The sequence below is a fragment of the Stegostoma tigrinum genome, chromosome 2, assembly GCF_030684315.1.
Source record: "Stegostoma tigrinum isolate sSteTig4 chromosome 2, sSteTig4.hap1, whole genome shotgun sequence".
NCBI lineage: Eukaryota > Metazoa > Chordata > Chondrichthyes > Orectolobiformes > Stegostomatidae > Stegostoma > Stegostoma tigrinum.
The window spans coordinates 34324264-34346184 of NC_081355.1; the positions used below are offsets into that span (position 1 = coordinate 34324264).

General features: G+C 41.6%; 1 protein-coding gene across 2 annotated transcripts in view; it reads right to left on the reverse strand.

The window, feature by feature from the left end:
* Positions 1 to 21921, reverse strand: part of LOC125464008 (beta-1,3-galactosyl-O-glycosyl-glycoprotein beta-1,6-N-acetylglucosaminyltransferase 7-like) — a 46573-nt gene that overhangs the window by 23201 nt on the left and 1451 nt on the right. For both annotated transcript variants that reach the window (XM_048555932.2, XM_048555940.2), the window contains exon 2: positions 8078 to 8173. In XM_048555932.2, the coding sequence (XP_048411889.2) occupies positions 8078 to 8173 (96 nt within the window). The remainder of the gene's footprint in view (positions 1 to 8077; positions 8174 to 21921) is intronic.

A 21921-nucleotide genomic window follows, 5' to 3' on the forward strand; every position in this document is an offset into this window, starting at 1 on the left:
ACATTAGCTACTCGCCAGTCCTCTAGGAGATCTCCAGCCGTTAACGAAGGTACGAAAGATCTTGGTAAAGATGCCAGAACTCTCCTGTCTTGCCTCTCTCCACAACCTGGGGTAGATAGTATCTGAAAATGGGGATTTATCCACCATAATACTTTTCAAGAGCGGCAACACTACTTCTTTCTTGATCTCATATTCCCCACATATTATCATGCTCCACACATACCTCACTACCTTCCATATCATTCTTCTGGGTGAATACTAACAAAATACTCATTTAGTATCTTGCCTGTATTGTCTGCCTCTGAGCATAAGTTCCTTCCTTTATCCTCGAGTGGTCCTATCTTCTCTCTGGTTACCCTCTTGTTTTAAATGTATGTGCAGATTGCCTTGGGATTCTATTTAACCCTACTTGCCAAGGTCATTTCATGGCCCCTACTTGCTCTCCTAATTCCCTGCATGAGTTCTTTCCCACTTTCTTTATATTCCTCATGGGCCCTGTCCTAAACCTTACTTATGTTTCTTTTCTCCTGACTTAATTCACAACCTCCCTTGTTTTCCAAGGGTCTGTTACCTTGCCATCCTTGTCTTTCCTCCTTACAGGAACACGCTGGTCCTGAACTCTGAACAGCTGGTCTTTAAACAACTCCCACATTTTAAATGTGGACCTGCCCAATAACAGCTCCTCCCAATTAACACTTCCTAGCTCCTGCCTAATACTGATGTAATTTGCCCTCCCCCAGTTTCCTGATTTATCCTTGTTCGTACCTACCTTAAAATGTAAGGAGTTGTGATCACTGTTTCCAAAATGCTTTCCCACTGAAAAGGTCAGTCATCTGACCAGGTTCATTAGCCATTACGAGAAAGCCTCTTGGATGCAGTTAAATTCTGCCCTGTCTAAGCCTCTTGCTCTAAGGGATTGCCAGTCACTCTTGGGAAAGATAAAGTCAACCAATGTGGGAACTCTCTTGTTATTGTATCTTTCTATAATCTGCCTACATATTTGTTCCTCAATGTCTTGCAATTTTCCAATTCTCCAGCACAACTCAGAGCCTAAGGAAGATTGAAAAATTAGTGCCATTGTCTCTACAATTTGCAGTCCAACTTCATTTTATATCCTTAGATGGGTTTCACCCAGTCCTAGTGCCTCATCAACTTCAAACGACAGCTCAGCTAGTACCTCAAAATTTTAGACCCTTCTACTAATCGAGTTTCTTCCCTTGTCATTATGGTCTGATAAACAACTGGCTGGTCAGTAAAGACGGAGGCAAAATATTTGTTTAACGCATCAGCTATTCCTTTCCCTCTAACTTAAATCCCCTTTTGGTAGCTAAATCAGCCCTCATCCTTCTTTTGCCTTTTTGTTCACTGTTGCTGATTTGTTTAAAGATGACTTTAGGGCTCCATTTTACTTTAGCCAATCATTTTACATAATCCCACGTTGCTTTCGTATTTGCTTTTTCACCTTTCTGTATTTAGCTTTGTTCTCAACTGTATTGTCTTGACACCCGAGTTTTTCTTCAGCTGAATTTCTATCTCCTTTGGCATCCAGGGATCTTAGGGAAAACGTATTCTAATTCCCCCATTCAAACTAATACATCTTGACTACGCCCAAATCATCTCCTCTCTGAAGGTAGCCCATGGTTCAGCTAGTGTTAACTTCTCATTAACTTGGTTCCAGTTTCTCAGATTCAGTCTGCTTCCTGCCCCATGGAAGTTTACTTTCTGACAGCGGATTACAGTTACTCTGAATTGACCAATATTATTTTTCATCAACTTAACAACCCCTATAATACAATGATCACTGTTCTCTAAACGTTCCCCCACTGACATGATCTGCTTGGCTCACCTCAATCCTGAGAACTGGGTCCAACAGAGCCTCAAGTCTTGTTACATTGAACACATACAACTGTTAAAATCTCTTCTGAATATTATTGAGAAATATTTCTTCCTTGACATTCCTAATACAACCATTATCCCAGTTGATGTAGGGTAATTAAAGTTCCCCATTACAATGACTCGATGATGTTTATGACTCGCAAATTAATTTCCTTGCAGATCCATTCCTGTAAATTCTTCACGATAATTGGGGGATGGCGGGGTTTGTATATTACAGAGAGCATAGTAATTGCAGCCCTCTTGTTTCTGAACTCTGGCAAAATCAATTCAATCCTTGAACCACTAGAAATCTTTTGCTGGTACTACAACGTTTTCTTCAACAAAAATAACAAACTGATCAATAACTCCCTAAGCAGCTGCTGCATCAACAGTAGCCTATCTTTACAGGGTTCTCCGAAGACAGCACAAATTTTCATTTCCCTCATTGCCACCCCTTCGGTCCCCTACCCCCAATCTCTGACATCCCGATCATGTGGAACAGTGGACACAGTCAGCAGAATCAACAGCAGGTAGGTGCATCAGAATAATGTCTGGAAAATGAGGTGGGGAGGGCAAGGGAGAGGGAGGTCAGCAGGCAAAGGAGAACATCCTACGTGGGTACGTACATGAAGTTATAGCAAGGTTCTCAGTGTCAGAGCCATACAGAACTTAAGTGAATCAACAACATTGCAAGGCCACTGTGGAATACAGGATTATTTCAGATCATTTAAACAATGAGATTTTGACTCTACGGCTATTGGAAACCCATTCTGCAAGTTAACCAAATGCAGTTTTGACCTCCTGCCAAGAAACAGGAGAAAAAGATACAGCAATAATAAACATTTGTCTATATACTAAAAGAGAACACACTAAACAATAAAATTCACATCTTTGGCTATTGTAACAAAATGTAATAATAGGAGAGTTTTAAACTGGAAGACAAAACTCAAAAAAAATTCTATTGAAAGATTAGGCAACATGAAGAAAATAAGAAAGGATCATTTGGACAGAAGTTTCTTTAACGCTATAAAGACAAAGAGGGAGAGAAAAACCAAAGTTAAAAAATGTCCACTAAAGAATGAGGCTGGGGAAATAATGGGTAACTAGCAAGTGGCAAACACGAGTTAAATAAATACTTTGCATTAGTTTTCATCATAGAAAACACTAACAGCATTCCAAAATATTCAAGAAATGAAGAGGAAATAAATACAATAATTATCACTACAGAAAATGTGCCTGGGAAACTAATGAGGTTAGAGACTGATAATTCCCCTGCACCTGATAGGATGAATCCCAGGACATTAAAAGGAGGTAGCTACAGGGATAGTGGATGCATTGGCAATAATTTCAAGGGATCCTTAGATTCTGGAAAAGTCCAAGAGGATTGGAAAACTGTCAATGCAAAAGCTTTATAAATAAAGGGAAGGACACAAAAAAAGTAGTAACTATAAGCCAGATAGCTTAAATGGTGTGTTATCAGGAAAATTGTTACAATCTATCATACAGGATGTAGTAGCAAAGCACATAGTATCATCAAACAGAGTCAGCAATGGGTTCATGAAGGAGAAGTCATGCCTGACACATTCACCAGAATTATTTGAGATAGTAACAAGCAGGATAGATAAAGGGGACAGTGGTAGATATTATATATTTGAATATTAAGACACAACACATTTGGCTAGTAAATAAGAGCCTATGGTACCAGAGGGAGTATATCAGTTTGGATAGAGGATTAACTAACAAGTAGAAGACTATTCCAGTTCCCTCCCCCCATCCCCCTCTCTGATGAAGGGTCTAGGCCCGAAACGTCAGCTTTTGTGCTCCTGAGATGCTGCTTGGCCTGCTGTGTTCATCCAGCCTCACATTTTATTATCTTGGAATCTCCAGCATCTGCAGTTCCCATTATCTCTAGAAGACAGTGTGTTGGGATAAGGGGAACATTTACAGGATAACAACCTGTAACAAGTGGTGTGCCATAGTTATTTACATTATGTATTAATAACTTGGATGAGGAAAGTGAATGTACAATAGCCAGTTTTGCAGATGACAAGGGAGTATACAGAGGGATATGGACAGCTTGACAGAGTGGTCAAGAAACCAGGCATTTGGAATGTGGGAAAATGTAGATATCATGCTTTGGTTGAAGGATAGAGGAATTGATTACTATTTACATGGAGAAAGTTTGCAGAAAGAAGTATTCAGGAGACTGGTGAATGAAGCACAAAATAAGCTACCCACCAGATTTAGTGAGTAATAGAGAAGGCAAATGAGAAATTATACTTGCTTCTGAACAAGGTTCTTCAGGGACTTGGAAGAGTATCAGACAGAATATAACTAGCATCCAAAGTTGGTGAGTAATAGGGAAGGTAAACAGAATATTGGCCTTTCTTTCAAATGGAAATGAAGTATAAAAGGAAAGGAGGTTTTGCTAAAACAATACAAGGCACTAGTCAGGCCACAGCTGGAACACTGAGCAGTTCTGGGACCCTTATACTGACGTTGCATCCCAAGTGTCAATGTGCACTTGCTAAATATTAATGTATGTCAGGATGGGGGTTTGGGGGAAGCAGCAGTATCATTGGACTGGGAATAAGGAGAGCCAGATTGATGTTATGGGGCCATGGGTTTAAATCCTATGAAGGCAACAGAAATTACAATTCAATAAATTGGAGTTTAAAACTAGCCCAAATGGTGCCCACGTAACCATTGTTCATCGTTGTTAAAACCTATATGGCTCACTCATGTCCTTTATGGACGAAAATCTGCCATCCTTACCTGGTCTGGCCTAAATATGGCACCAGACCCACAATACTGTGATTGACTCTTAAATACCATCTGAAATGGCTGAGAAAACCAATCAGTTCAAGCAACTAGGTACAGGCAATAAATGTTGGTTTTGCCAGCAACATTAACAAAGGACTTTTTGGGCCAATGTGCATATGCAAGATGCCTGTGATAACCTGTGACCCAGAAGCAGTAAAAATAAGGAAAACATTTATCATTTTTAAAAAATGCATGCAGAATTTGTATACTTGCAAGAATGTTAATGTAGAGAACTTTAAAAGTGTGCATTAATTGTGAAGAAGTCAACTATTATTTTCTGGGAAATTAAGAAATACTGGTTCATGTGGCCTGGCAAATCTTGACCGAGAAGCAGGACCAATATGACAGAGGTTATGCCGCCAGTCACAAAGGGGAACTGCAAACAACGGACAGCTGGAATAGAAGGGACACAGAGGGCTGACAATGTGTAAAACAGACAAGAGAGCTGCAGAAGTCAAATTGTGACAGAAAGAGGAACACAGATCTCGTGTGAGGTATATCCAGTAAAGGTCTCCTTTGAAAGATTGGTTGTCCATTTGGCATTAAAAGAAGAACAGAATTTTATAACCTTTTGGGGAAGCAGTTTGAGCAAACTAAGAATTGAAAAAATAAAAATTGGTGCGAATGGTTCAGATATGTGAAAATAGCAGAGAGTTTATACTTGAGGTCTGTTAGTAGAACTTTAGAAAGCTATGCCTTCAAGACTGACATGATTTGAGTGAAAGGGCACTCCTGGATGTACTTCCGGACAGTGTTAACAGTGGCTGGAGATGTTGGATGGAATGTGGATGTGTCGAGGGCCTAATCAACTGGGTTGAAGGGCAAGAGGAGTATACATAATGCTGTTTGTGCAGGGAATAATTCTGTTCTTTAGGTGTTGCATTGTATCAATTATTTTAAAATAATGTGAAATTTATCTCTTCATTTGAACCAAGTATTATTTGTCTGTTAATTCATTAACATTAGGCAGGAACAGCACAAACATAAAGTAAAAGTTACAAAGAAAGTATAGGAGTTGGGATGTAATGTTGTGGCTGTATAGGACATTAGCGAGGTCACTTTTAAAATTTTGCTTACAATTCTGGTCGCCTTCTACAGGTGCCTGAGGGGTGACCTTACAGAAGTTTATAAAATCATGAGGGACATGGATACGATGAATAGCCATTGTCTGTTTCCTAGGGTTGGGGTGGGACAGTTGGAAATCAGTATGGCATAGATTTAAGGCGAGAGGGGAAATATTTAAAAAGGGACCCGAGGGCAGTTTTTCCATGCAGAGTGTGGTGTGTACAGAATGTGCAGCCAGAAGTGACGGAGGAGGTGGGTACAATTACAACATTTTAAAAAGGCATGTGGATAGGTACATGAATAGGAAGAATTTAAGAGGGCTATGGACCAAATGCTGACAAGTGGGACTAGGTCAGATTGGGATGTCTGATTGACATGGAAGGTAAAGCACTTTGGCGGCAAAAAAAAATAGGAAAGCAGATTATCAGAATGACAATAAATTAAGAGAGGGGTGCAAAAAGTCCTTGGTATCCTTGAATACCAGTCACTGAAAGTAAGTATGCAAGCGCAGCAGGCAGCGAGAATGATGAATGGCATGTTGATGTTCAGGGACAGACAGCAAGAGCAACTGCAGTTGTACAGAGCCCTGGTGAGATCTGGAGCACCGTGTGCAGATCTAGTCTCCTTATTGGAGGATGGATGTTCTGGCTATGAAAGGAGTACAATAAGGTTTGCCAAACTGGAATGAGAGTACTGGCATATGAAGAAAAACTAGATCAGTCAGTACTATCAATACTGGAGTTTAGAAGAAGGAAAGCAGAGGGAAGAATTCATAGAAACCTATGCACTTGTGACAGGACCATGCAAAGTACTGGCTCAACCTGGTTGAAGATGACATAAAAATAGGTACCCGTGAGTTTTAGTTGACACAAGATGGTGGAGAAGATTTTTAGCTGAAGCAGTAGCTTATTTAGTACAGTATTAAAGCCATAAGTTGGGACAAATGTAGCTTTGTAGACAGTATATTCAAGGTAACATGAATAAGATTGCATTCAAAGGGTCTAACTAATTACACAGTGTCCAGTTGCAAACATGCAGCTGGATAAGGGCACCCTGGAGTATGCTGACAGAACAATTCCATATTGTGCTGATTTGAAATCTGAGATCCTTCACAAATAGAATTACCTCAGTTAAGATTCCCAGATAATCAGTTATAGATTTTGAAAAGTACACTAAGTATTAAAGCGATCCCAGTAAGTTCCTAGGACAGCCTTAGAGAATAAAGAAAGGTCTCCACACTGCTTACAGGGAGAACTGAATTACAGAAGCAGAAATTAGACATTTCAATGTGGACTGAATAAAACGCATTGTGGAAGCCCAAGGAAAAAGATAGCAATATCTAGTAAACACAAGTCATGAGAATACTTGGGGTTGTCCAAGAAGCTGTCCATTGTTGACCATGCAGTCACATGATTAACCTGATTGATCACATAAATCCAATCAGCAATATTAGTTAGTTAGTAATGGGCCAAGGTGAGCTGAGGACAAATGTATAAAATTTATCTTTCCTTTGTTGAGTGAAGAAGCTTCAATAAACTCTTTGATGCTGGAAGTGGACTCCCAGGTGTCAAGTGATTTATATAAATATTCTGCCCCAACACAAATTAAACACAGGAAGGATTTTTGCAATAATGAGGGAATCCAGAACCAGGGGTCACAGTCTTAGAAAGATGCAATAAATATTGAAGACAGAGAAGAGGAGAAATTTCTCTAGAGTGGTGAGCCTCTGATTGAGGTCAAAGCATTGAATGTCTTCAAGAAATGGTCAGATATATATTCCTTCAGGCTAAAGGGATCAAAAGGCTATTGGGAGAAAGTACGAACAGGGTACTGTGTTGGGTGAACAGCTGTGATCAGTTTGAATGGCAGAGTAGGCTTATAGCACCAAATGGCTGCCTCCTGCTCCTACACTTTTTAAAAAAAATATTTCTAGGGTTTTAGACTTGCAATGCTTATACCTCAGATACACGATGCACACAGAAAACAATGATCCAAAGAAGTCCCAGTAAAGGAATAAAAGAACAAAATCATGCTACTGACTTTAAAAATCAAAAAAGCGCTTGGCTGCTGAATACCAATGGCTGGCTAACAGGCAGCAACGCACTTCAAAAATATTACCTCATGGGAAAAACAATGCATACTTTCTTGTATCCCCACAACATGCAAGGTTGTGAAAGCAATTCAGTAGCTAAATGTATTTCCACATTTATTTACTTTTGCAACATTGAAAAAAAATTGAATATTTCACAGTAATGCTTAGCCAATTTACTACAAGCACTGATGTTGCTACAATGTGAACGATATACAAGTATACCTTTACAACCATTGTGGGTTACTTCAGTCTGGTCCAGCCATTTAACTAATTTTACATTGCCTTCCCACCCAGCATTGGGGTCTGCTCCTGGCGCATCTGTTGAAAGGAAAGTATGACTTAGTTAATTCAAAGCAAACAGATTTGAAAACTATACTAAAGGTAGAAAGAAACAAAATCATATTCGGTCACATTTAGGTTTATGGGAAAAGTATCACTACACTTCCAGCCCAAAGTTAGTCCACAACTAAATACAAGCCATATGTAACAGTGGACTATCAGAGGTTGAATCTTGTGCATGTTCTGACAGATATATGCAATTTGCTTGGCACAGCTATTTTTTCTATTTACATAATTGACTATAAATTGGCAACATTAAAGGGAAGTGATAATTCAGTGTCACTCCAGAGTTCTCAACACAGTTTTGAGGTTTGACACTTGTGCATGTGTTCTAATTAAGAGGAGCTGTGTTTGCTGACACTAAGCACAGAGTGTGCACTCATATCATCTGCAGAGCCTGAGTTTATGACAACACTGTTGGTAATATCCCAGGCAGCTTCCAAACATTTGCCGAACTAAAGAAGAAGAAAAAAAAAATCTTTGCAACTTCTCCCTACTACCTCTCCTGCTCCCTTCTTCCATTCCCACACTTCACCTCCCCTCCCTGCCCTCTTCCAATCCCACCCACTGGACTGTAGAATGAGTACGAGTAAACAATAATATAGGCATGTTTAAGAGGAAGCCAGCACTTGGTCCATTTGTGCAGTCTTCATGCATGCAGAACATACTTCAGTATTGATAGTGATCAAAGCAACTCGAAAATTTGGCTGTACTTACGGAAACATTTATTTACAATTCATAATGCCAAGCCCAATGGCTTTTTGTATGGTTCATTATGACCATTAGGCTGTAATGACAAGGGTTTTTTTTTTGTTTTTGCTTACTAGCATGGAACTAAAATATGAACATTTTGTCTCCTTTAAGCATAGTATTTCAACTCGCAGTCATCAGGATAAGAACAAAAAGACTTGAAAAGAAGGAAAATCAATTTATGAGAAAAGGAGATTACACAGTATAGAGCTGGATGAACACAGCAGGCCAAGCAGCATCAGAGGAGCAGGAAAGCTGATGTTTCGGGTCGAAACCCTCCTTCAGAAATGGGGAGGGGAAGGGAATTCTGAAATAAATAGGGAGAGAGTGGGAGGTGGATAGAAGATGGATGAAGGAGAAGATAGGTGGAGAGGAGACAGACAAGTTAAAGAGGCAGGGTTGGAGCCAGTAAGGGTGAGTTAGGGAGGGGATAGGTCAGTCCACGGAGGACAGACAGGTCAAAGAGGTGGGATGAGGTTGGTGGGTAGAAGATGGGGGTGGGGCGTGAGGCGGGAGGCGGGGACAAGCTGGACTGGTTTTGGGATGTGGTAGGGAGAGGCGAGATTTTGAAGCTTGTGAAGTCCACATTGATACCCTTAGGCTGCTGTGTTCCTAAGCAAAATGAGTTGCTGTTCCTGCAGCTTTCGGGTGTCGTCATTGTGGCACTGCAGGAGGCCCAGGATGGACTTGTCGTCCACGGAATGGGAGGGGGAGTTGAAATGGCTCATGACTGGGAGGTGTAGCTGTTTGTTGTGCAACACTTCTGCTTAGTTGGCAAAGTTGTCCCCAAGCCTCCGCTTGGTTTCCCCGATGTAGAGGAGGCCACAACAGGAACGGCAGGTACAGTATACCACATTAGCAGATGTGCAGCTGAACATATGTTTGATGTGGGAGGTCTTCTTAGGGCCTGGGATGGGGGTTGGGGAGAGATGTAGGGACAGATGTAGCACTTGCTTCGGTTGCAGGGAAAAGTGCTGGGGATGGTAGAGCTGGAGGGGAGTGTGGTCCTCCTGGAAAGCAGAAAAAGTTGGGGAGGGAAAAATGTCTTTGGTGGTGGGGTCAGATTGCAGAAGGCAAAAATGTCAGGAGGATGATGCATTGGATCCAGAGGTTAGTGGGGTGGTACGTGAGGATGAGGGGGATTTTGTTTTGGTTGTTATTGTGGAGAGGGGGTGTGAGGGATGAGTAGTGGGAAATGCGGGAGACACGGTCGAGGGCAGTTTTGACCACTGTGGAGGGGAAGTTGTGGTCCTTGGGAAAAAAAAGGACATCTGGGATGTCCAGGAGTGGAATACCTGATCTCAGGAGCAGATGCAGTGGAGGCAAAGGAATTGGGAATAGGGGATGGCTTTCTGCAGGAAAGTGGGTGAGAAGAGGTGCATTCTAGGTAGTTGTGGGAGTCAGTAGGTTTGAAATGGATATCGGTTTCCAGGTGGTTGCCAGAGATGGAGACAGAGGATATCAGAAATGGTCCAGGTGAACTTAAGGTTGGGATGGAAGGTGTTGGTGAAGTGGATGGACCATTCAAGCTCCTCGTGGGAGCATGAGGCGGCGCTGATACAGTCATCAATGTAACAGAGGAAGAGGTGGGGTTTAGGGCCAGTGTAGCTTTGGAAGAGGGATTGTTCCACGTAACCTACAAAGACGCAGGCATAGCTTGGGCCCATGCGGGTACCCATTGCCAACCCTTTGTCTGTAGGAAGTGGGAAGAATTGAAAGAAAAGTTTGAGGGTAAGGATGAGCTCAGCTAAGTGGATGAGGGTGTCAGTGGAGGGGGACTGGTCAGGCCTGCGGGACAGGAAGAAGCAGAGGGCCTTTAGGCCATCTGCATGGGAAATGCAGGTGTACAGGGACTGGGCGTCCATAGTAAAAATGAGGTGTTGGGGGCCAGGGAATTGGAAGTTCTGGAGGAGGTGGAGGGCGTGGGTGGTGTCATGGACGTGGGTAGGGAGTTCCTGGACCAAGGGGGAGAAAATGGAATTGAGATAGGTGGAGATAAGTTCAGTGGAGCAGGAGCAGGCGGAGACAATGGGTCAACCAGTGCAGTCGGGTTTGTGGATTTTTATTTATGAGAAAAGGGTTCTGATTTGTTGAGCTATTGGCATGGAAATGCAACAGGAAGAATAATCTGTCAATTTTGATAGAATCTCCATAGAGTGGAACAGGCCATTCAGGCTAACAAGTCCACACCAACCCTCTGAAGAACATCCTACCCAGATCCATCCCCCAACTCTATCCCTGTAACCCTGCATTTTCCATAGCTAATGCAACTAACATAAACATCCCTCAACACTACGCGCAATTTAGCATGGCCAATCCAGCTAACCTGTGCATCTTTGGACTGTGGGACAAAACCGGAGAAAACCCATGCAGGGACAGGGAGAATGTCTCTGTGGAGTTGCACAGTCACCTGAGGGTGGAATTGAACCTGGGTCTCATGCACTGCTGCCTCACAGTGCCAACAAGTGAGGCACCTTGCCACTTAGTTCTCAGAACAGGATGGTAGACTGATTGGTCAGATTGATTCCATGAGAATTCACTGTCACTTTTTCACTCCTTATGAAAAAAGGTGCAATGGATACAAATTCATTTATCTACAATGATGCTCATCTGTTAATCGATTACGTCACATGGGACTAGATCATGTGCAAGCCAGACGACATAAGGGATGAGGCAAAAATAAAATCTAGTGGCGCCATTATTCGAGGTGTTTTGCCAACTACACAAATTAGGTATTTGCATGTTTTACTGCCATTGTCCTGTATTTAGGTCGTATGTCCCAATGATTGGCAGACAGTATCAAACTCCATGATCCATCAGCTACTCACAGTGGATGTCATGCTGACATGTTGTTGTAGTTGTAGGGAACGAAACAGACTCACGGTTGGTGTGTTGCCTCCCAGGTGCCAGGGTCCGTGATGTCTCGGATTGTGTCCTTGGACTCCTGAAGGGAGAGGGTGACCAGCCCCAAGTCGTGGTCCACATAGGCACCAATGACATAGGTAGAAAGAGGGATAGGGATATCAGGCAGGATTTCAGGGAGCCAGGGTGGAAGCTGACAGCTAGAACAAACAGAGTGGTTATCTCTGGTTTGTTACCCGTGCCACGTGATAGCAAGGTGAGGAACAGGGAGAGATATCAGCTGAACACGTGGCTGCAGCGATGGTGCAGGAGGGGGGTCTTCAGGTACATGGGCAATTGGGGCTCATTCTGGGGAAGGTGGGACCTCTACAAACAGGACGGTCTCCACTTGAACCAGAGGGGCACTAACGTCCTGGGTGGGAAATCTGCTAGTGCAATTCGGGTGGATTTAAACTAGCTCAGAAGGGGGATGGGAAACTGAGGTGTAGTCCTAGTACACAGGAGGAAGAGCGTAGGGAGGACATGGACAGGACCTCACTGTCACAGGAATGTGCTGGCAGACAGCAAGCCGGATTGAAGTGTGTCTACTTTAATGCCACGAGTATCCGGAATAAGGTAGGTGAGCTTGCAGGGACTTCGACGTTGTGGCCATTTCAGAGACATGGATAGAGTCGGGTCAGGAATGGATGTTGCAGGTTCCAGGGTTCAGATCTTTCATTAAGGTCAGGCAAGGTGGTAAAAGAGGGGGAGGTGAGGCTTTGTTGGCCAAGGACAGTATAACGGTGGCTGAAAGAACATTTGATGAGGACTCATCTACTGAGGTGGTATGGGCTAAGGTTGCCGAGGAAGGTTTATCAACTGAGTCAGTATGGGTGGAAGTTAGGAACAGCAAGGGAGCTGTCATCTCACTGGGGGTTTTCTACAGACCCCCAAATAGCAGTAGGGAGATCGAAGAACTCATAGACCGGCAGATTGTTGCAAAGTGCAAACATAGCAGGGTTGTTGTTATGGGTGACTTCAACGTTCCCAATATAGATTGGAACCTCCTTAGTGCAGATGGTTTGGATGGAGCCGTTTTTGTCAGGTGTGTTCAGGAGGGTTTCCTTACTCAGTATGTGGACAGGCCGACGAGGCGAGAGGCCATTTTGGATTTGATGCTCGGCAATGAGCCAGGACAGGTGTCAGATCTCGTGGTGGGGGAACATTTTGGCGACAGTGACCACAACAGCCTCACATTTACCATAGCCATGGAGAGGGAAAGGAGCAGTTACCAGGGGAAGATATTTAACTGGGATAAAGGAAACTATGACGCTATCAGACAGTAGTTGGGAAGTACAGATTGGGTGCAATTGTTCCACAGAAAGGGCACAGCAGACATGTGGAGGCTATTTAAGGACCAGTTGTTGCGAGTGATGTATAAATTTGTTCCTCAGAGACAGGTAAGAAGGGTTAAGATTAAGGAGCCTTGGATGACAGGTACAGAGGTGCTTCTTGTCAAAAAGAAAAAGGCAGTGTACGTAAGGTGGAGGAAGCAAGGGTCTAGCACAGCTTTAGAGGATTACAGGCTTGCTCAGAAGGAGCTCAAAAGTGGACTGAAGAGGGCCAGGAGGGGGCACAAAAAAGGCTTACAGACCAGTCAGTCTTACGTCTGTGATCAGCAAGCCTTTGGAAAGAATTCTGAGGGATAGGATTTATGACTATTTGGAAAAGCATAGCGTGATTAAAGGGAGTCAGCATGACTTTGAGAGGGGCAGGTCATGCCTTACAAATCTTATTGAGTTCTTTGAGGAAGTCATGAGACAGGTTGACAAGGGTTGAGCAGTGGATGTGGTGTACATGGACTTCAGCAAGGCATTTGATAAGGTTCCCCACGGCAGGCTCATTCATAAAGTCAGGAGGTATGGGATACAGGGTGATTTGGCTGTCTGGATTCAGAATTGGTTGGTTGACAGGAGGCAGAGAGTGGTTGTAAATGGTAAGTATTCTGCCTGGAGGTCAGAGCTGAGTGGTGTCCCGCAGGGCTCTGTTCTTGGGCCTCTGCTCTTTGTAGTTTTTATAAATGACTTGGTTGAGGAGGTTGAGGGGTGGGTTAGTATGTTTGCTGATGACACAAAGGTTGGAGGTGCTGTTGACAGTATCGAGGGCTATTGCAGGCTTCAGCGAGACATTGACAGAATGCAGAGTTGGGCTGAGAAATGGCAGATGGAATTCAACCTGGATAAATGCGAAGTGATGCATTTTGGAAGGTTGAACTTAAATGCTGAATATAGAATTAAAGGCAGGATTCTCGGCAGTGTGGAGGAACAGCGGGATCTTGGTGTTCAAGTGCATAGCTCCCTCAAAGTTGCCACCCAGGTAAATAAGGTTGCTAAGAAAGCATATGGTGTTTTGGCTTTCATTAACAGAGGGATCGAGTTTAAGAGCTGCGAGGTTATGCTGCAGCTCTACAAAACCCTGGTGAGACCACACTTGGAATATTGTGTCCAGTTCTGGTCGCCCTATTATAGGAAAGATGTGGAGGCTTTGGAGAGCGTGCAAAGGAGGTTTACGAGGATGCTGCCTGGACTGGAGGGCTTGTCTTACGAGGAGAGGTTGAGTGAGCTCGGACTTTTCTCTCTGGAGAGAAGGAGGAAGAGAGGTGACCTGATCGAGGTGTACAATGTAATGAGAGGCATGGATACAGTTGATAGCCAGAGACCTTTCCCCAGGGCAGGATTGACTGCCATGAGGAGTCATAGTTTTACGGTGTTAGGAGGAAGGTATAGAGGAGGCGTCAGAGGGAGGTTCTTCACCCAGAGAGTTGAGTGCGCATGGAATAGTTTACCAGTGGTAGTCGTGGAAGCGGAGTCATTAGTGACATTTAAGCGACTCTTGGACATGCACATGGAGAGCAGTGAATTGAGGGGAATGTAGGTTTGGTTATTTTATTTTTGGATTAGGATTATTCCACAGCACAACATCGTGGGCTGAAGGGCCTGTACTGTGCTGTACTTTTCTATGTTCTATGTTCTAGATGTGCGATATCGCAGTGAAATGCAATGTATTTCACTGCAAGTCTGACTAGTGACCTTAAATTGGTTTCTATTGCAAATCTTAGCATAGTCCAGGTTATTTGTGCAGTAGCAGAATCACGTCGAATGTTGGACATAATGTTTTGAGATTTGTAAGCAGGGGCTATTGAGCACAGTCAGCATGACATCCACTGTGAGTAGCTGATGGGTCATGGAGTTTGATACTGTCTGCCAATCATTGGGACATACAACCTAAATACAGGACAATGGCAGTAAAACATGCAAATAACTAATTTGCGTAGTCAGCAAAACACGTCGAATAATGGCGCCACTACATTTTTTTTGGCTCACTCTTTATGTCGTCTGGCCTGCACGTGATCTAGTCCCATGTGATATAATTGACTAACTGTGCTCACGGAAGAATTTAGGAGTGTCCTCCAAGTTCTACACAATATACAGCTCAGGAACAGACCATCTGACCTACTTGTTTCATGATCCCTCATGCTCCAGTTCAGCCTCCTGTCACCCAACTTTCAATTCCTGTCTCATGCAGGTGCTACCTTACCTCATCTTAAATGCATTTGTACTATCCACCTGAACCACTCACAGATGGCAAGTTCCACATTCTCACCACTCTCTGACTAACATGTTTCTTCTGAATCTCCAGCCTGATTCTTGAATCTTATACATGGATTTTATGCTTCTTTCCCCTCACCCCCATCTGCCAGATGAAACCTTCTACCTGTGTTTGTGCCTGTCAATCTGTGATTGTGCCTGTTATTAGAAGGTTGCATGTTTGAAAGGCTCCTTTTAAATGACTTTATTAACTATGTCGTTACTTTGGGTGGCTTGAGAATTTGTACTTGGATACTTTTGCTCAACTGTATCATTTAAGTTCTTATTTTTCATTATTAACGTTAACACTCCTCATTATCAAAGTCTAGTAACACGATTATCTGCACTAGAATTCATGTACACATTATATATTCATAATTCAATTCAGTTCTTCTCATTTGTAAGCAAATTTTAGAAACTGGTTCCAAAGTCTAAATTATTTACTATTTATTTTGACGAGCAGCATTGATCTTCCAGCAACCTTGTTCCCAGAGTTATCTAAATCATTTGATACACTTTATTAATTTTATGGATGGCTAGACATTCATCTCAGGCAGCCACTTTAGATGTCTGAAAAATGCTCAACTTGAAATTGGGTTGAACCTTCCTCAGCCAAGCTTGGGATACAGGATGCTGCTCTCTAAAATTAGACCTTGTTACACACAATTGGGGCATCATTATTGTAAAATGGTCAAACAGGCAGTCTTAGCAGAAATCTAACAGCTTATAAAAGAGACTTCTAGGTGTGTGGGAATTCCCAGAGGAACATAATACATGTCTTCAATCCTCAGCAAGACACCTGGGTGTCAAGATCACCATGCTTTCACACTTGGTGTTCGAAGCTAAGACTTAAAAAAAATTAATGTGGCTTAGGTGAGCACTGATAGATCAATGACAATTTTAAAATTCTATTTGGATTGAACCAGTCTTTCTAGACTTTGTTACATACAGGTAAGAAAGAAGGGATTCACCAAACATTGAGGTTTAGAGGTTTTATTTACTGCACTGACTGATGTCAAAGTACCAGAGGCAGACCAGGGAGTGGTTCAATGGAAGTTACACATAAAACCAGCATGTTGCACTTCGATCTTACTGTCTTGGATATGAAGATGTACCAGGTCTTATCCTCACTTAGTAAAATGTAACTACCGTCATAAAGTCGCAAGGTCTGGACAACATCCAAGTTGCTAAATGGCAAGTAACATTCACATCGCAAAAGTGCTAAGCTACAATGATCAAGAGAGAAATTTACCATCAGCTCTCAATATTCAATAGCGTAACTAATACCAAATCCCCCACTATCAACGTTGAGAGTTACTACTGACCAGAAGCTGAAGTGGGGCAGCTATTTAAAATACTGAAGTGTAGTCAGAGGCTAGAAATTTTGTGGTGAGAAACTCACCTCCTGACTCCCCAGTGACTGTCTACTGTCTACAAGACAAGTCAGTAGTGTGATGCAACTCTCTACACTTGCCTACACCAAATTCAAGGCGGCAGATCATCAAACTTCTCCAGGGCAACTACAGAGTAATAAACACTGGCCTAGCCAACAACTCCTACATCTCATGAACAAAAAACAAAAAACAATGATTTTAGTTTGGGAAAAGGGAATATGGGGTTAATTGGCTCTACATTTTTCAACGAGCAAAACAGACATCTCTTTTCAAAGTCTTTTGGGAAGGTCAAGAAATGCCTGCGCAACCTCTCCATGTTAACCGTGAGCACATTATAGAAAAGACAAAACATACTGGATTACAGATACTGAATTAAGCAAGAGGATGAGACTTCTAAATATAGAATACATTGTTTCAAGTCTGAGAAGCACATGATTTAGGTTGCATGCACATCATAACCAGTGCTGAAATCACACCTGATACATTGTAATGGCAGAAAGTTAGTGCCGAGTATACTTTCATGAGTCCTTAGTTCATGCCCAACTTCAACTTAATAGTAACTGTGTGCTTCCTGGTACTCATCATTGTTACAAATTAAATCTGATAGAAATTTCTGGTATTTGCATAAACCAAGTTAAATGAAGAAATCCAGAATTTCTGTCAGAGAAGCTCTGCTACACCAAAAATGGGGGAGAGGGGGCATAGACAGTCAGATGCATGAAATTGAGGGTACCTACCGATGGCACTAAAGAGGACTGGAAATGTTAGGATAGTTACGTGTAGGGGTAAATTAATTTTAAACAGTCGCAACTGGCCCTTAAAAGTAAATACAAATGTGGATACTTATCCCTCAAAGAAAGTATCCTGCCAGTTTTTGAAAAAAATGTTGTCTGTCTCTTTTAGCACATTCCCTTAACATTTCTATTTCCCATTTTGCCTTCCAACTGTAACTTAAATGGTGTTTATGTTCTGGGATAACACAGTGTGAAGCTGGATGAACACAGCAGGCCAAGCAGCAGAGGAGCAGGAACATTTAACATTTCGGGTCGAAACCCTTCTTCAGTATCACTTTCTGAAGAAGGGTCTCACCCGAAATGTCAAACTTTCCTGCTCGGTCTGCTGTGTTCATCCAGCTTCACACTGTGTTATCTCGGATTCTCCAGCATCGGCAGTTCCTACTATCTCTGATGTTTATGTTCTGTTTTTTTTTCCTGCCTAGTTTAGTTCCTGTGGTTAGTTAGAAGTTCTTCAATCAGAGTGAAGAGTCTTAATGTTGTCTTGCCCTGTTCACAGGTACCACAGTCCTTGCACCAAGACATATGCCAGATTAATAGAATGATTGTTGAAAAACCTGCAAAATCTTTGCAAGAAAGTGAATGGTGAAAGACTTTTCTAGAAAATTAGAGGACAGAGTTTTAGGATAAGAGGTAGCAGACTTAAAACAGAGATGATAAGAAATTACTTCTCACAAAGTACCACGAACCTGGGAAACTCACTATCCCACAGTGGGTGCCAGAACACTGGAGTAAATTGAGGAGTTAGTCAGATTTTTAATGAGTAAGTGTTTAAAGGGTTATAGAGAACAGAGAGGCAAATGGAGATGATATCAGCATGATTGAATCAAATGAAGGAGCAGGGTTAAAAAAGGGCCAATTTGCCTACTCTTGCTCCGTGTTATGTTTTTCACCATGATGAGACACAAGAACTTGGGTTTTTTTTAAACTTCAAAGCAGCATCCATCACTGCTCACTTCTCTGCATTAAATTTAATCTTTCATGGCTCTTCCTGTACACTGATCTGTTTACACTTCTAAAATATGACCCTCACTCACTGTTTGCACATTACAACATTTTAAAATTTCATGTAATGTGCCCTGCTCACCCAAATCCTGGTCATTAATACATTACAGACCAGTATTCCTAATATTAATCCTTGAGGAACATTCCTGTTTATCTCCCTCAAGTAACCATTAGCGATCACTTTTAGTCAAGTTTTGTAATCATACTTTTAGGTTCTTATAGAAGCTTTAAGATTTTGCTAATAAGATTGTATGGCACTTTCGTGAAACACATTTTGGACGTTTATACACACACACACACACACACACACACACACACCACTGCAAGGTTTATACTTCAATTTCTTCTAAAGCTTCCAATTTCCTTGCGTAATCTGTACATCTAAAGAGCACAGGAAGAATGTGGCCAGAGCATCTATGAATTTTCTATGGTAACAATCTGAGAAATTTCCCGCCCAACAGTCCTCACCAACCAATATCACATGTAATCTAGACCAATGACATCTCTATGAGAACTTACGTCCTGGCTTTTTTTTTTTCCTATTTAATTGCTGCTGTCACCTCCTCTGCTACAGCTACAAATCAGTTGCTTTCATTGATGAGTAAGGTGTTGCCAAAGTGTTCACCAATTATCCTGTCATGTCCTCATTAACCACAACCTTACTTTTAGTAGCATTTTAAGACAACTTATAAAACAATCTCTGGATTCCATTTTATATAACCAAAAAAATTGTATAGACCCACACACAGGTCACATTTCCATAATCACACTAGGCCATTTTTGTCGAATAAGTAACTTGACACAATGCCGTATTATTTGTCAACAATTGAACAGTATGAAAAAATATGCAAGTCTGCATGTGATACTGAATTGCATATTGAGAACTAGCAGGTACTGTGGGCTGGGAAAATTCTTTCATTTTGAGAAAATCTGTCCATCATTTTGGAAGTGCTATTGTGTCTAAAATACATATAAATATGCACATAAAAATGTTATTCATTTGAGTTTGGATTTTGAATCAGTGGCTTTGGTCTGTGTAAATGAGTTGCATTTCTGATGTGCACGTGTATATAATTATTGGAGTGATAAATGAGAATTTCTGTGCATTGCACAACCAGTATTGAAGATCTGGGTTCTCACTTTGCTTAGGAGGAAAACCCAGTTGCAAAAGCTTCTGATTTCAGTTTCCAGAAGTTCTGGTTAGAGTTAGATGAAGGCCACAGCTCCTCCTGATGAAAGGAGATAGTTGAGAACAATTAGAAAGTGGGCTAACTTCAGTGTAAGAGGTTTTAAGATTTAAAATACCAGACCAGAAGTGATTGGTTAGAAACCTGATGCTGGGAAAGTTCAAGTTCAGTAGTGTGACTAATCGAGTAAAAGACTCTCAAAATGCTCAAGACTAAGAATTGAAAGAAACTAATAATCAAACGTGTAGATGTAATTGACAAAGATACTCTCTCCAGTCTTCAAGTATGATAAATTGATGGCGTGGGGTCATTTGGCTTTTATTTCCACTGTTTCAAAATCTTTCACCTGTTTTGCATGTAAATAGTTTGGTTTATTCTATTTGATCTTCATATCTTTTGCACAATAAACTTCTGATTTATTGTCAAAACTAAATTTGCTTGTATTTTAGTGAACGATATCCTTGCGAAAAAAAGCAAAAAAAAACAAAATGGTCTGGTCAAGCTAGATTTCAGTCTAGGAACTGATACATCCACTAATGGTCAGGATCATAACATAATTCTTTAGTAAAAATCTGACCTAGCTTCCAATAAGAACAGGCACAGCACAAATGATGACCTCAAAGCTTGCTGATAAAGCAAATGGAAACAAAAGTCACACTGGGGTGTATCAGGAATGTGAACATAAACACGTTGCTGCAGTAGGTGTGCTCCATTATCTAGAATTCAAATGTTTCAACTAAGTACAGAATTCAATCAAAAATTATACAAATAAACTGTAACTGAACACTCACCAACGTCACTGATATGCTAGCAAGGAGAGGTCAAAAGGCCTGTTGTGTGGTCTCAAGGTCAAATGACCAAAGGCATTCACACTGTTCGATTTAAAGGATGGTAACATGGTATTATACCAACGCACATTCTGAAGAAGGGTCACCAGACCCAAAACATTAACTCTGATTTTTCTTCACAGATGGTGCCAGACCAGCTGAGCTTTTCCAGTAACTTTTGTCCTTGTTCCTGATTCACAGCATCTACAGCTACGTGGTTTTGTATTTGTATTACAAGAAACATAATTCACAAAGGGTCTAAGGGACGTGCATGGGTCTCAATTTACCCTTGAAGGAAATTTTTGCAATATTTTGATATCAACAACTGATTTATTTTTTGCTATACAATTGGTCTGAAATATACTTCTCCTATTTGAACAGTCAAACTTAATTACAAAACAAATTTAGATGCATCAAAATTTCTGCATCTTTCTCCCTTGTAGTTCTCTCACTGCTCTCAAAGACATCATATCATACAGTGGCATGATTACACAAACTGAATTTTTCATCCTACCCACTGGTTTGGTCTGTCTACCTGTTCGCATTAGCCCACTGACTTGGTTATCAGAATTTCCTAAATCAGTTTATTACAGAAATGTTATTACCCACGAACCCAGGTGTCCTGGCCCAGAGATGTTAAGGAGGGGGCTGCATAAAAACCCAGACAGCAACAGATTACTGCCAGCTGCTCTGATGCAGAAAACTACAATAGACAAGTCAGAATTCAAAGTGAACATGTTGTTATACAGTAAATGACGAGCCCTTACTTGCACTGACAAATACAGCTACGGGTAATTCTTTAAAAGCCAAGGTAATGTTCTGAAAATTACTTCATCCTTCCTCATCATTAAGTGTTTGTCTCAAATTCAGATTATGTTTTGTTTCAACATTTTTATTTTAAAACGTAGAAATCGAGTTAGAATAGCAGCGCTTGCGGTAAACAAGGAGGCGATTCCGTCCGTTGTGTGTGCTGGTTCTTTGAACAAGTGTCAATCAACACGTTAAGGGGGGGTGGTGTGAGAGGGAGACAGAAGTAATTTCTAAAACAGGACGAAAATATAAAGCTACAAAAACAGAACAATTTTAATTCAGAGGGAGGTTAGAATCGGGAATTGGAAAAGTTGGAATAGGAGCGTTCATCCTTCAAATTAGCTCTTAGTAAAGAAAGCGCAAGTAGGTTGAGTTCAGACTATTTCACAACAAGAGTTGAAATTGGGATGTCCCCGATTGAACATCAGTTCCGCGGGGCTGTGTTGGCTAAGACGCTAAGTACCCAGAATAC